This window comes from Castor canadensis, chromosome 5 (genome assembly GCF_047511655.1).
Source record: "Castor canadensis chromosome 5, mCasCan1.hap1v2, whole genome shotgun sequence".
Classification (NCBI taxonomy): Eukaryota; Metazoa; Chordata; class Mammalia; order Rodentia; family Castoridae; genus Castor; species Castor canadensis.
In genome coordinates, this window is record NC_133390.1 from 61,453,613 (window position 1) to 61,468,190 (window position 14,578).

The 14,578-nt window shown below is 37.0% G+C and overlaps 2 protein-coding genes across 6 annotated transcripts in view; both read right to left on the minus strand.

The window, feature by feature from the left end:
• Positions 1–2,486: 2,486 nt before the first annotated feature.
• The window catches only part of LOC109683335 (cell surface glycoprotein CD200 receptor 5-like), a 37,755-nt gene continuing 25,663 nt past the window's right edge, over positions 2,487–14,578 (minus strand). For all 5 annotated transcript variants that reach the window (XM_074073136.1, XM_074073140.1, XM_074073139.1 and 2 more), the window contains 5 exons: positions 13,331–13,396; positions 10,864–11,184; positions 10,496–10,744; positions 3,880–3,997; positions 2,487–3,513 (listed from right to left, as the gene is read on the minus strand). In XM_074073136.1, coding sequence (XP_073929237.1) covers positions 3,387–3,513; positions 3,880–3,997; positions 10,496–10,744; positions 10,864–11,184; positions 13,331–13,396 — 881 coding nt within the window. In that variant the 3' untranslated portion in view covers positions 2,487–3,386. The remainder of the gene's footprint in view (positions 3,514–3,879; positions 3,998–10,495; positions 10,745–10,863; positions 11,185–13,330; positions 13,397–14,578) is intronic.
• LOC109683333 (cell surface glycoprotein CD200 receptor 1-like) overlaps positions 13,380–14,578 on the minus strand; it is a 109,572-nt gene continuing 108,373 nt past the window's right edge. The window contains exon 8 of the mRNA XM_074073132.1: positions 13,380–13,396. The gene's annotated coding sequence lies outside the window, so the exon portion shown is untranslated. The remainder of the gene's footprint in view (positions 13,397–14,578) is intronic.

The window sequence follows — 14,578 nt, forward strand, 5'->3', positions numbered from 1 at the left end:
GAAGAGCTCTCTCAGTGTGCAGGCACTGTAGAGTGGACAGCACCCACTGGAAATGGGAGTCTATATGTAAGACTCAGTACACAGGTGCCTGTGACTGAGTCTTACATATGAGGGAAGTGCTGGGGAAGAACACACTAGAGTTATTTCCCATACACTCATGTGTGTATGAAGGGCATTTGGAAGCAGGTAGCTGAATAACAGGATTTTGTGTTTCTGTAGCATCTTTCACAAGCACATTTATAAACCTATAAAAATTATCTTTGAAGCCTCTCTTTAGCTGGACCAAGAACAAAACCTGTTTTCCTATTTTATAAGCTAAAACCAGAATAAGAAGCATTTCTGCTCTGCTAGCTTTACCCGGCTCAGAAAGTGAGTCCCACCCTTCCAAGATCAGCACCATCCTCTCCCAGCCTTTCTTTGGTTCTCCACTGTGTATAAACCATGTTCTTGGCTCCTCATTTGATCTTAAAATCAGAGTTGGGAGAATCAGTCCAAAGATTTGGACATTTTGTTCAGAGAGTGTTATAAATTCATCAAGATTTACTGGGTCTGCAAAACTTTCTTGGCATTCTTAACAGAATAACTGTCTTCTGTCCCTAGATGACTTCATGAGATGCAAGATTTGTGTGACTAGATGATACAGTTTCCTCATCACCCTGAAAGAGACCCACCCTGACACACTTCTCTGCCTTCATCCACGCTGTCCTTTCTTTTTGGCATGCTTTTCCTCCCTGCCCTATCCACCCCCAGGGTTCTTAGACCTCTTACAGAGCTCCAGTTAACTATCATCAGCTCCAGTTCTGCCTTCTTCGCAGTGTTCAGGAGTCTACTCACTCCTCCCGGAACATGTGTCTGGTGAAAATTGTTGATCTTACCCTCAGCTCTACAAAAGTCCTATCAACATAGGCATCATCTCTACTTCTTTGCCGGAGATAAGATAAAGAACTGTCATGTGGCCTTGGCAATCAGACCAGAGAGCAAGCACAGGAAGGCTTTTGGTTCTCAATAGTAAAATAGGGTCCAAGGAAGATATGGTCAGACTTTTTCCTCTGGAAGTACCATTATTTGGCTGTGTCCTTAGGGCAGCTGCCTTACTCTCAGCAGCAAAGCACACTAGCTGGCTTCTTATAAACACCCATGGCCACTTAATTCTGAGAGTCTGTTCCTCTTTTGTAAAATGAGGAAGTTGACCTAATCTATCTGCAGCTTCCTTCCAGTATTAGAATACCCTATATGCCTCTAAAAGATGATGGAGGAGAGCCTAGGAAGTAGAAAAGGCCAGCTAGTTTTATTTGTACTCTAACCATCTGAAGCCATTTACACTAACAAGCAACTTGCTTTTTAATGATTGGGTGATTTCAACTCTTCAGCTTAAGAAATTAGTGCTAATCTTATCTTAACCATGAAGTCATCCTTACACTCCCCTTTCCCTAAAGTGAAGATATTAATATCCACTCCCACCTCATTTGGTAAACAAAATTTTTCTACTAAAATTAAGTGAAACCAAAGTAGTACAAGTTTAGGAACTGAAAAAGATTTTTTCCTACTTTTACGTTTAACCATTTACCCCCTTCTTTATTTAATTATTGCCAAACCACCCCAAGAAGAGTAAAAGAATGAGTAAATGGTACAATGGGTTATATGGAAAAAAATTTTTTCAAAATACAGGATTACTTTCCCTGACATTAAGTCAATTTTAGCTTGCTTCAATAATTTTAAAAGAATTAAACTGAAGCACCATCTAGTGGCTTTCAATTGTGTTTTGCTAAAAGTTGTTCCAAATTTCCCTGTATTTCAGACCACAACTAAGTTATTGTTTGTGTATATGTGTATACATAGGTGTTAGAAAAGAAACATAATATGGGCTTTTCCATCTTTATGTAGAGACAGGAAAATGGGTATTGGGGAGCAGTAGCTGTAACTTTTTGCTCTTCCAATCTAATATCACCCACAGAAACATGGCAGTGAGAATGGGATGGAGAAATAACACGAATCCACATAAATCTCTCCCACAAATGACGGAGTCCTTTCAGTGAGAAGAGAGTTAATATAATGAAGTCCAATAGGTCTGAGTTCCTGTTTCTCCTACTCATATCCTCCCTAAGATCCCATGACAGTGCCTTCTTTATCTCAATCCTGCAATGCAGACTTGTCCTCATAGATCTTGGGAATGGCTGGCTGACTACTGTCCCTCAGACTCCCAAGGCCTTTCCCACCACAGCCCACAGCATCCCTTCAGCTTGCATATCCCACAGTTCTTCCATAACTGTCATAGAGATCACCCTCATACCTATGGTTCCTACCTTTTGAAGTGTGTCTGTTTCATTACCATTAGGGAAAGAACAAAAAATAGGCCACAACATGCACAAGAGTAAAACACAACCTATTTTTGCAAGATTGACAGTGTTTTTTAGATTGACCAACTGGATATCTACATCAATTGAGATTGGGTTCATCTGTGTGTAAAGTGAAACCAAAAATAGCAGTAGCATGAACAAAATAGTTTATTCTCTTTCACATAAGGTCAATAGGTAAATGATCTAGGACCAAAGGGCAAATCCATGCTTATCAGGTCTAGGATCCTTCCAATCCTTTTCTCCAACTCTGTGAGTGGGTTCCCTCCTCTGTCCTCATGGCTCAAGTTGGCTCTGGACCTTCAGTCATCACACCAGTGTTGCAGTCCAGGAGATAAAAAGGAAAAGCAAAATAGAATCCTTCCTTTCTCTTTAAAGAGCTGTCTCAAAAATAGCACATGAGATTTGTGCTTAATCTCATTTTCCAAAACTAATGGTCATACTCAACTGCAAAAGAAATGCTATGTATATCCCCACAAAAAATAGAACTGGAGTTATGTTATTAAACAATGTATGAATTACCTAATGCCAGACAAAAGCTGTGTGATAGACAGTCACAGAATCTCTGTGGCAGCAATTGCTCATATGTCCAGGATCAGCAGAGAAGGGAGAAAGGCTGATTATCTTGATACTGATTCATCACATATCTAGAGGAAGGCCGACTATTGAATCATGTGGGCTCAACAGAGAGGTGAGGGGCTAGATGAGGTGATTCAGCTGTGCTCTCTGAGGTTCTTATTCTCCATCTTCAGGTATTAGGAAGTAGAAACACACAAGACCTCATGAGACCCACACTCCCATCTGGTACACTGCCATTTCTGCTGCATTTTACTGGGCAAAGATGGCTGAGCAATCTTCTTAGGCTATGAAGCAAAGTTGTTTTGATATGAACTCACTAAGGGAAAGGGCAGAGAAGATAAGTCATCCTTGGCATTCAAAGTGGCAAGCTCCAAGCCTTTGCATGTGTGTACACACTGTGTGCTAAGAGATTGAAGCAGACCTTCCCAACTAGCACATGGATTCTCATAAACTCTATGGTTTGAGAGTGACAGGAGCAGGTAAACTAGACTTCGAACATGAAGGCTGATTGCAAATGGCTGCTTTCGTATCTTCTCTCATCAAGTCTAAATTGGCTTCCAGATTTTCTGATTTGCATTTTCTAGGAAAAAGAAACATAAAATCTATCATTAAGCAGCAATGAACAGAAACCCTCAGAAGCTGAGAAGCCTAGAAGTAAACTATTGAGAAACCAAGCAACTTATTTCTTCCACCAAATCCTCAAGGAAAGCCCTAGGTGTGGTCCTTCATAGGTCAAAACCACAGCCAGTAAGAAGCCCCCGTGTTGTGGGAGCCTTTTCCTGGACTCTGAGTTGTTCACAAAGCCTAATGTTAAAAAAGAGACTAAGGGAGCACATGCAATGGGCCAAAAAACACATCAAGCTTTTCAGAACACATCATGAACTGCAAGTCTTACAATGATGCTTTCTTCCTAATGAATATTAACATTTTAGTCTTCAGTTCCTACCTGCACTTCTTTGTCCTTTTGAAGAAAGCAAATCCCAAAATGATCAGAATGACCACAAAAAGAACGAGTTTCACATACCAAATGAACAGTAAAAATGAAGACCTTAAGGTTCTTGTACCTTTAAATACAAACAAAGGTAAAAAAGTCAGCTTAAAGATTCTTCCATTTAACAAATTACAGTCAGTAGTTTAAAAGAGCACCTTAAACTATTCCTAAAAGCTCACAGATTGTCAAAATAAAAAATCCTTCTAAATTATATTTCATATATTACTAATAAGTCATTATTTCCAGAAAGAGTGTAAGAAACATGTCTGTGTTTTGTAGTTTGTAGGTTTTAATAAATGTTTTCTGGTTGAATGAAAGCTTACTATGCATTGTTAGTACTTCTCAATTTTATAAGAAAAAAGAAAATTTCCCCAGCAAATTTTAGTCTTCTGAAATGCATTATTCTTAATATTTGGGGCATGTTCTGATAATGCTTTTCACACACAGTGATGTGATTTTTGCCACAAATTTGTTTGAAAGTTAAAATCAGATTAATGAGGATCATCATTCTGAAATCTTTTCTTCCATGAAAATGGTAGCCTAAACACAGAGTAAACTCCACCTATGATTTTTGACTCTATTAAATAACATGTTTCATTAAATAATGTTCCGACTAAAATGGAAGAATAACAGACAATCTTCTAGGCAGTATAAGGGAATAAGATGACATGATCACAGTCCTCAGAAAGCTCAAAATCCAACTGGAGAAGTCAGATCCATACAAATGAAAAGACAACTTACAGGAGTGCTAAGTGAGCATTAGAGGAAATAGCACATCTAAGGGATAAGCATGCTTACTCAACTGAAATTGGGGGCCAGGGAGAAGGCGGATTTGAAGTGAGCCTCAGTGGTCCATCGGATTACATAAATTAGGAGAAGAAGGAAAGATTTTTCAAAAGAAAGAAAAACTTAACAGAGGTTTGAAAATTAGTTAACCTAAGTCATGTTAGGAACATAGAGTGGGAAATAGACAGATGAAGTCTGTGATGATCAGATCTTAATTCTGCAGGTGTCTGTGTCAGACCTCAGGGATATCCAATTTAAAAAGTGAGTCCTACTCTCAACAAACTTACACTATACTGGGAGTCAGCAGTATAGGAGTTGAGATACAATTTAAAAAAAAGTAGATTTGGTCTTTTTTCCCTAGTTTCTGGCACACTACTCCTAAAACCTTGGAAATGCCACAGTGGTAAAAGTATCTTTTTGTATGTTAATCAAATGACTGGTGTCTGGGAACTCTAGAGCTTCAGCGTGAGGTTTGTCATCAGAAAGATCAAGTCATGATTAAAGATTGGGTACATTACCTCCACTGACCTCTAGGAGGAAAGAGGGATTGAAGACTAAGCTAATAATCATCAGTGACCAATGATGGAAACAGTCATGACTACATAACTAAATCTCCATTAAAACCCTAAACAGCGAGATTTGAAGAGCTTCTGCATTGGAAGACACATCAAGGAGCTGGGAGACTGGCACTCCCTTGGAGCTTGGACGTTCCATGCCTCTCCCTCCATACCTTGCCATATGCAGTTCTTCCATTTGGCTTAACCTATGTTATATCCTTGATAATAAAACAATACTAGTAAATGAAGTCCCTTCCTGAGTTTTGTGAGCCATTCCAGCAAATTATTAAATCTGATAGGGAATAGAGGAAACCTCATGCATTTATAGCTAGTTGATTACAGTACAGGTGGCAACCAAGGATTTGTTACTAGTGTCTGAAGTAAAGGCAGCCTTGTGAGATTGAGTAGTTAATCTGTGAGGTATATGCTAACCCCAGGTAGTTAGTGTCAGACTTGAGTCAATTGTAGGACATCCAGCTACTCTCAGGAGAGCTTAAGAACTGGTTGTTGTTGGGGGGAAGGAACACACACATTTGACATCAGAAGTGTTGTGAGTGAAAGCAGTGCAGTCATCAATTAAAAGGCTATAGCAGTTCCCTGTCAAAGGCATGCATAAAGCATTATGTGAGCACAGAGGGAAAACAAAACAAATTTCAAGATAAGGAAAAAGTCATCCCAGAGGATCAATGTTGAGCTAAGTCATAAAGCTTCAACAGGAATTGATCAAATCCCATGGAAGAAGTGAGCATGAGGAAGGAAATGCATTGTGGGGATTTGGAAACCGCATGTAAATCTGCAACAGAAAAATAAAAGAGCATAAGACTACTGGAGAGTCCACACAGGCCACACGCATACGATGCAGGCTGGCAAACAGAGAGACAGGATGCTAAGGAGAGCCACAGGTAGAAGTTGCATGAGGCATAAGAGCCATTGGGGCTTTGTAAGTAGAAGAAGGGCAAGTTTTTCATTTTTGAAAGCTCCTTACGTGGGCTGGACATGGTAACTCATGCCTGTAAGCCCAGTTACTCAGAAAGCAGAGATCAGGAGGACCACAGTTTAGGACCAGCCTTGGCAGGTGTGGTGGTACATGCTGTAATACCAGCTATACAGGAGGCACAGGCAGAAGAATTTTTGTCCCTCCTGGACAAAGAGTGCAGCCCTACCTAAAATATAATCTAAACAAAAGTGGGGCTAGAAGCCTGGCTCAAGTGGGAGAGAAGGAAAAAGAAAGGCCCAGGCTTAAAGACTTTTAAGGTCTAATTAATAAAACAGTGACTTATTTTGAATATGAGAAAAAAGAAAGGAGAATATTGTAGGATATTTTAAGTTCTAGCTTAGGAAAAATAAGAAGTTGTAAATTGTAGTACAGAGTTCATGAAAGTATAAAAAAGAGGCGCTCCATTTCAGGAATATGGAGGCTGAGCTGTCCCTGATGCATCTAGGTGAAGCTGTCCAGTTGGAAGGTGATTTCAATCACCAACCAAAGGAAAGCAAAGGAGAGAAATCAAGCAAAACCACAGATATGTAAGAATCAAAAATCAGGCAATAGTTGAAGCCAGGGGTATGGGTCCATGCTTACTCAAGCAACAGAGGTAAAGTGAAAAGAGTGTCAAGGATGTAACCCACAGAAATGCTTTTATTCACAGTATGAATAAGTAAAAGGAAATAAAGGTTACTGAAAGTATGGAAGGAAAACACGAAAATGGGGGCACAGTGGCTCAAACCTGTAATCCTTGCTACTTGGGAGGTAGAGATCAGGAGGATCTTGGTTGGAGGCAAAACTTTATCTTAACCAATAACTGGACTTGGCCTGACTATGGCCCAAAGCATAAATAGGAGGATCACAGCCCAGGCCAGCCCAGGCAAAAATGTGAGACTCTATACCAAAAACAACTAAAAGTAAAAAGGGCTGAGGTCATGGCTCAAGTAGCAGAGCACCTGCCTAGAAGCCCTGAGTTCAAACCCCAGTACTACCAAAAAAAAAAAAGAAAGAAAGAAAGAAAAGAAGAAAGGAGGAGAAACCAATTAACATATTACAAAGAAGCTAATTCATTATTTAAGTTAATAAATAATAAGGTTATTAATTATGGAATACCAATAAATGATGGATATTTAACATGACATTTGTTTTTTAAAAAAATGACAAAGAAGCTACATATGCAAATAAAGAAAGAAAACTCTGTATTTTATTTGGTATCTGGGAGATATTTGGTGTTTTTTTTCCAGCCACTATCTGGGCAGACAGGCACAAAGAGTTCAGGGATAGAAATGAGGTCATATAGGCGGCAATGAGTATGGACTCCTCTTTTCAAAAATCTTGGATACAGGTAGAAGGAAAGCACTAGAGTGAGGAAGTTTCAACGTCAAGTTTTAACATAAGCATGTTTGTATGATCAGGGACATGATTGGGGAATCAAAAATACTTAAATAAAGAGAGGGCATAATTAATGAAGCAAAGCATCTAAAGCGATAGAAGGGAAAAGATTTAAAATATAGGTTGAAAATAGGAGAGAAACACATTGATTGAGAGATTTTAAAATGTAAAGTAGCAGACTTGATGGAAGATTGATTATGGAATGAATATAAAGGATTTGTGTGAAGGCTCCGACTCATACTACACCATGAAGGAATATCAAAAACGTTACGTTAAGTGAAAGAAACCTATTACAAAAAAAGCCATGTATTGCAAAATTCTATTTATTTGAAATATCTAAATATTTCAAATAAATATCTAAATATTCAAATCTATAGAGACAGAAAGTAAATTCCTGGCTGCCTAAAGCTGGAAAAGTTGGGGAGATGATTACTAAAGGGTACAGGCTTCCTTCTGGAGTGATGAATATGTTCTAAAATTGATCACAAGTGAGGCTGCACACCACTGAATGGTACATTTTGACTGAATTGTAAGACATGTAAATTAAACCTTAATAAGACTATTGCAGAAAAAAGAATAAACAAACACGTTATGAGGAATAATATGACACTGTTTTTAATAGTAGTTACGTAGTTATAGTAGCTAATATGTATTAATGTAAGTTATATTAATATAAATTAACAGCTAAGATTTGTTACTGTGAAGAAATATAGTAGCTAACATTTATTGAGTACCAATTACATAGTAGGCAAGTACAATTACATACACATGTGTTGCTACATATACATATATACATAATTTAACTTAATTAACACAATGGCCTATGCATTAGGAACCATTGTCCACATTAATAGATGAAGAAAAACCGAGACAGAGAAATTAAATACTGTTCAAGTTCACACAACAGGTGAGTGAGAAGCCATCTTTATGGTAATGCCAAACCCTTTGCACTAGACTATATCTCACGCTCATCAAAACACTGTGAAGATGTGGACCTTGTATTTCTATCCTTGAGTCATAGTGACAAACATAAAATAAATTTGATGAACATAGCTGAATGAATTGAGGGATTGATTTCAGATGACAAGATGAAGTGGGAAGAAAAACTTGTTTCGTACTCAGGGTAACAAATAAAGTAGTGACCACTACAACAAACAGAAACTCAGGAAGAGTAGATGTCATCTTTGGCTCTGTGCTCAATAAATATCACTAAAACCTTGCAAAAAGTACTGATTTTTATAGCAAAGTCTCAAAGCAACAGTCTTTACATCACTAAGTTATAAAAACATTTTATGTCTGTTTTAAAAAGCATGTAGAAAAGTGCTAGGAAGATATTATTAAATACTGTCAATCCTTTCTATTTGCTGAAGAAGCACAAGTAGCTCTCTAGCACACAATGCGTGTCCTGGATTTAGAGAAATTCTGAAATAAGAACACAACGTTTCTTTCCTGTGTTTAGTTATTTATCTTGTGTGAAATAACAAGTTCAATGCCAATTCACTCTTCTAAAAGAAACAAAATGTTTACCTAGATCAAGATTTACAGGCAGTGTCTTGTTGCCAGTCAAAAGGGAGAATAAGCAGGCCACTGCAGCCCCTATACCCAGTGGCAGTACTCCTGATTGTCACCGTGATGCTGTGTACAACTCATACTCAGTGACACAAGTCCACTCTAGAGACAAAAGGAGCTGTGCAGCTGACTTGTTTGTAATGGCTTTGCACAAAACAGTTCTAATTTATAAGTGACTTTATCTTTCTAATAAAATCGTAAGTGTCTGTTTAAAATTAAACTTTGTCCTTCAACTAAAGCAATGAGGGTTCTCTTCAAATACACTACTAAAATCAATTTACTTCTAATATATGCATCAGCATTAAAAGTAGAATAAGTTGCATTCTAAATTATAGCTATTTCAAAACAAAGTTCTGTAATATTCTTCTAGATATATCTCTGTATTTGGGGAAGAGGAGGAAGATAAAATGGAGGCTGAAGAGAGCATCCTTAAATGAAATTTCCATGTACACTCTTTCCTTTCTTATATAACTTCTCTAAAAGTTCTTACAGAAAGATATGACTTTAAACTATGTGTGTTATGTTGATTAAATAACTTAAATTTTTTTAAATAACAAAAAGTAGCAAAAGAGCAGAGTGAAAAATGTAAATCACAGATGTTATTAAAGACACTTAAGAAATTCCACCAGAACACTGAGTACTAGTGGCTTGCACCTCTAATCCTACCTACTTGTGAGGCTGAAATCAGAGGATTATGGTTTGAGCCAGCCCAGGAAAATAGTTTGTGAGAACTCCATCTCCAAAATAACCAGAGCAAAATGTACTAGAGGTGTGGTTCAAACAGTAGAGCACCTACTTTGCAAGTGAAAAGCCCTGAATTCAAACCCCAGACCTGCAAAAAGAAGGAAAGAAAGAAAGACAAAGACAGAGAAAGGAAGGAAGGAAGAGAAAAAAATTCCACCAAGAAGAGCCTAGAGGAGATATGGAGGTAATTTATTAGTGACTTTATCTTTTTAACAAAATTGTAAGTATCTGTTTACACTATACTTCATCCTAAAATTAAAATTGTGAGTGTTCTTTTTAAAATACATGACTTGAGTTAATTTACTACCAGTATAGGAATGGGCATTAGAAGTAGAATAAACTGTATTTTAAAATATGACTCTTTACAAAAATTTCTATAGTATTTCTCTAGATATAGCTCTGTATTTGGGGGGAAGAAGATAAAATGGAGGTGAATAGAGCATTCTTGAATGAAATTTCTCTGCACACCCTTTTTCCTTTTAACATAACTTCTCCAAAAGAATGGAAAACTCAAACAAAAAAAGCTGGATGTGTTACAAACCAGAAGACAGCTGTAAGGATAGACTCCTGTTGCCAGTCAAATGGGAGACCAAGCAGGTCACAGCAGACGCATTACTATCTGGGCAGTGCCATGTACTCCTGACCGTCACCGTGTCATTGTCTGACCATTCTTTCTCAGTGGTACAATGCCCCTGTGGGGTCCAGGAGATCCGTGCAGCTGGCTTGCCTGCAACTGCCTCACACACCACAGTTCTGTTCTTGCCTCGGGTCAGGGTCACTTCAGGGGGCACTGCAGGGACGAAGGGGAAAATGCTTTAGTCTTCTCATAGAGAGGAGGGACATAGACAGACATTTGCCTCAATCACAGATCTGGTGATATGAACTACTATGGCATAGGACAGTCTTTACCTAACACTTGGAGGTTATATCCAAGACGATAATTCCCATCAGCCGTTACTATGTCACAACTGTAAAGTCCATCATGAGTGACAGCCACAGCATCAATCTGAAGGTGAGGATTCCGGTCAGGTCTGGAGGCCCAGGTTATCCTCCCATTAGTACAGCTGGGTGTGGCGGTCTCCTTTGTGTCTGGCTTGTAGGACAATCTGCAGAGAAGCTTGCCTCTGAGGATTACTTCCCACGCTATCATCACCAGCTTGCTTGTTGGTGGGAGAACAGGGCAACAGAGAATGGCCTTTTCACCAATCTGTACTGACAGCGACTTGTTAACTGGCCACACACAAAAGGAAACAGTAAAAGAAAAATTTAACAAAGAACATGTGTATTAGGTTTACCCATAACAGATTTCATGGAATTGTACTCAAAAATTGCCTTGTTTGTCATTGTATTCAGGAAATACTAAATTTACATAAGAAATTAACATTCACAAAATGTAGATAATGTATTAAACAAATTCCAAATACTAATCAATTTTCTCCTACAGTATTTATTATTAGGGAAACAGCATTTATTATAAAATATGTTAAAATTAAGCCAGAAGTACTGATATCTAGAAACAGACAGATAAGTGCTGGCTGCAGTGGCTCAAATCTATAATCCCATCTATGCAGGAGGCAGAGATGGGAGGATCAGGGTTCAAGTCTGGTTCACAACAGAAAAGGAGAGACCAGATATGAAAAATAAACTAAAGCAAAATGGGCTGAGGCACAATTCAAGTGACCCTGAGCTCAAAACCCAATCAAAAAAAAAAAAAAAAAAGACAAGAAAACAGAATTCTAAATTAACTGGCACAGTTGACGTTCGTAGTATAACCTTTTTATGCATAGTGTTTTATCATACAATTCATTATCCTTAGAAAAAATGTACCCATCTGTATTGGCAGCAAAGTGTTAACTAGACACACATGCACACAAAAGAATGAGAAAAGTTCTTCATAAATGACTTGGTGATTTCAAAATAACCACAGCAGATTATGTGAAGTTATGCTAGAACATTGCTTTGCTGGTGATCATATTCTAGAAATATTAGAATTACATAATAAATTAATATTTAGAAAATATATAATGTATTAAATCAAATGCACATATTAACCAATTTCCTCTTATAGATTACTAATGAATCAACATATATTAGAAAGTATATTGAAATTAAGATAAGAATTTTGGTATCTAGAAACAGACAAGAAAACAGAATTCTAAATCAATTAGAAAGGCAATGTTTAAATCTAATTTTTGGTTGTGGACAATATTAAAATTATTATACATTTCATGCTTCTTAGGAAAGAAAAGAGAATAACTTGTTATATAATGTCCCTCCTTAAGATTTGGTGAAAAAAAAATCAGTAACATCAAAACAAATTGCCTGTCCCTAAGAGTGAAGTTTTAGACAAACATTAATGTGGAAAGTATATGGAACTTTCACTAAAAGTACCTAATATGGTATTAGGTTTAACTAGCTGGAAACTTTAATATTTATTTTTAAATCACAAAGTCAGGGAAATAAGTAAATCTTAAAATAATGCATATTGTTCCCATCCATCAAAATGAAAATAACTCCTAGTAATAAGATATCTTTATGAATATTTATTTCTGATGTGAAATAGTTTGGTGTATTTTTTAAACAATTAAAAACCTCAGTTTTTATTGCCAATATATGATATTATCAAATACCATGTTTAGAAAAGTTTCCCTTCCTTCCTATTTAATCACACATATTAACTCACAGACAGTTCAGATGTGACTTTTGTTCACAGAATTAATTTCTATATTTCCAAATTATCAGGATTAAATATAAAAATTGACTTGTACCCTTGTATTCATCTCCTAAAATAAAAAAATTAAACCCTGTGACCTACAAACATCTTCCATAATAGAATAAAGGTGTCCGTAACTGCTAGGGATTTGCTGGGAGGTAGTTACTCAAGGAAAGCATCTGTTTTAACACACCTGTGACAAAGGTGTCAGTGATGACATCATTTTAACACAAGCAGAGCAAGCTATGGTCGGGCAAACTTTTTATGTGAATGAACTTGTTAAACTCTGCATTTACTATCTCTCCTTTCCTATTTCAGTCTCTTGACTCTTATAAGTACTCAAGCTTTCACATTTCATGTTTAAATAATGATCACAACTAGATGAAGAAAGAGGTGGGGCTTTAACATGACATGAGAGGTAGTTAAACCCATGCTCTTTTCACCACTCCAAGATGACAAAGGTTTAGAGGCAAGCAAGAAGGTAACTTGTCTGGGGAACAACTGGAGGTTGGGTCATTCAGAGTCCCTGATGCCACAGCACTCAGGTCACCAGACTCTTCAACTAGTCGTAAGGCTGCCTGAGCCAGGTCATCAGCTACTGTTCCTAACCAAGGTCAGCTCTCCACCCCTCAGGGCTGGCTACTAGATAAGGAATCATATTACCTTCTGCGAGAGGTGATGAATTGTCCTGTGCCATCTGCCTTTCATCCGCACATGAACTATTTGAATCTAGGAAATATTTAGAAAAGAGAAAATGAAGTCAATTTTGTATACACAGAGTAGAAGCCATTGTTACTCTACAGAGTCTCATATAACATGATAGAAAACAAGTACACTTTAACTGAAACTACCCAAAAATCACTGCATTAAGGTTATGACACAGGCAGGGGAAAAAGTAGCTGTTTTGAAAATTACATTCATAATGTATGAATAATTGCAGATTCATGAGCACCTTCTGTTGTCACCTATTTCATTCATGGTGTCTCTGCTTCCTTTCTCAATCAAGGGAGATTGGTCAGGTGTGGGAATCTTACATGAAATGGTCTAATTAAACTCTTTTTCCAGGTGTTACTCCCTAATTAAAGTTATTTGATCAGATGATTGCACTTTACACATATGTACAAAGCAAAACCTTTTCTCATAAATTTTAGGATTGGGATTGAAAACAATGCTTTCATTTCCCTTCTTCATTTTTTCTTCCTTAGAGAAGAGGGGTAAAAGGGAAAATGACACAGAAATAGAGGGGGAACAGTACACCTCAATTTCAACCTTCTAATTTAAAAGTTCCTGTGACTCTCATATATTCTTTCCCTTATGTTCTGTAAGATATTTTTTTTGTAATCAAAACACTACTGATTAACTTCAAATTTGGCTTTTGAAAAATTTCTGAGGTATAGTTTCTTAAAAACTCAAGGATACAAAGGAAAGGAGGAAGGAATTAGGATTATTTTGTTATAAGGTACTCACGTAGTTCATAAAACAGTACATTGTTTTTTAAAAGATTAATTGTAATCATATGTTGCAAACTACGGCAACCACTAAAAAATGAGTTTGTCTGATATGATAAGAAACCAGGCAAAATGGAAAGAAAAATGTTCAACTAAAACCATGAAATTTAGAAAAGAGTACATGATAAATATAGAAACCAATAACAAGAGCAGCAAATAGAAAATAGTAACAGCTTTGGTATATATTAATCTAAGGACATCAGTAACCAATTTCAATATTGATGGTCTAAACATATGAATAAAAAGATGTGTCTCAGAGGATCAAAAATCAAGATGCAACTGAATGTTTCTATAAGAAACCCATGTTAAATACAAAAACACAATAGTGTAAATGTAAAGGGATGCTAACACTAATTGAAAGAAAATGGAAGTGGCAATATTAATTTTGGACAGAAAAAAGTTC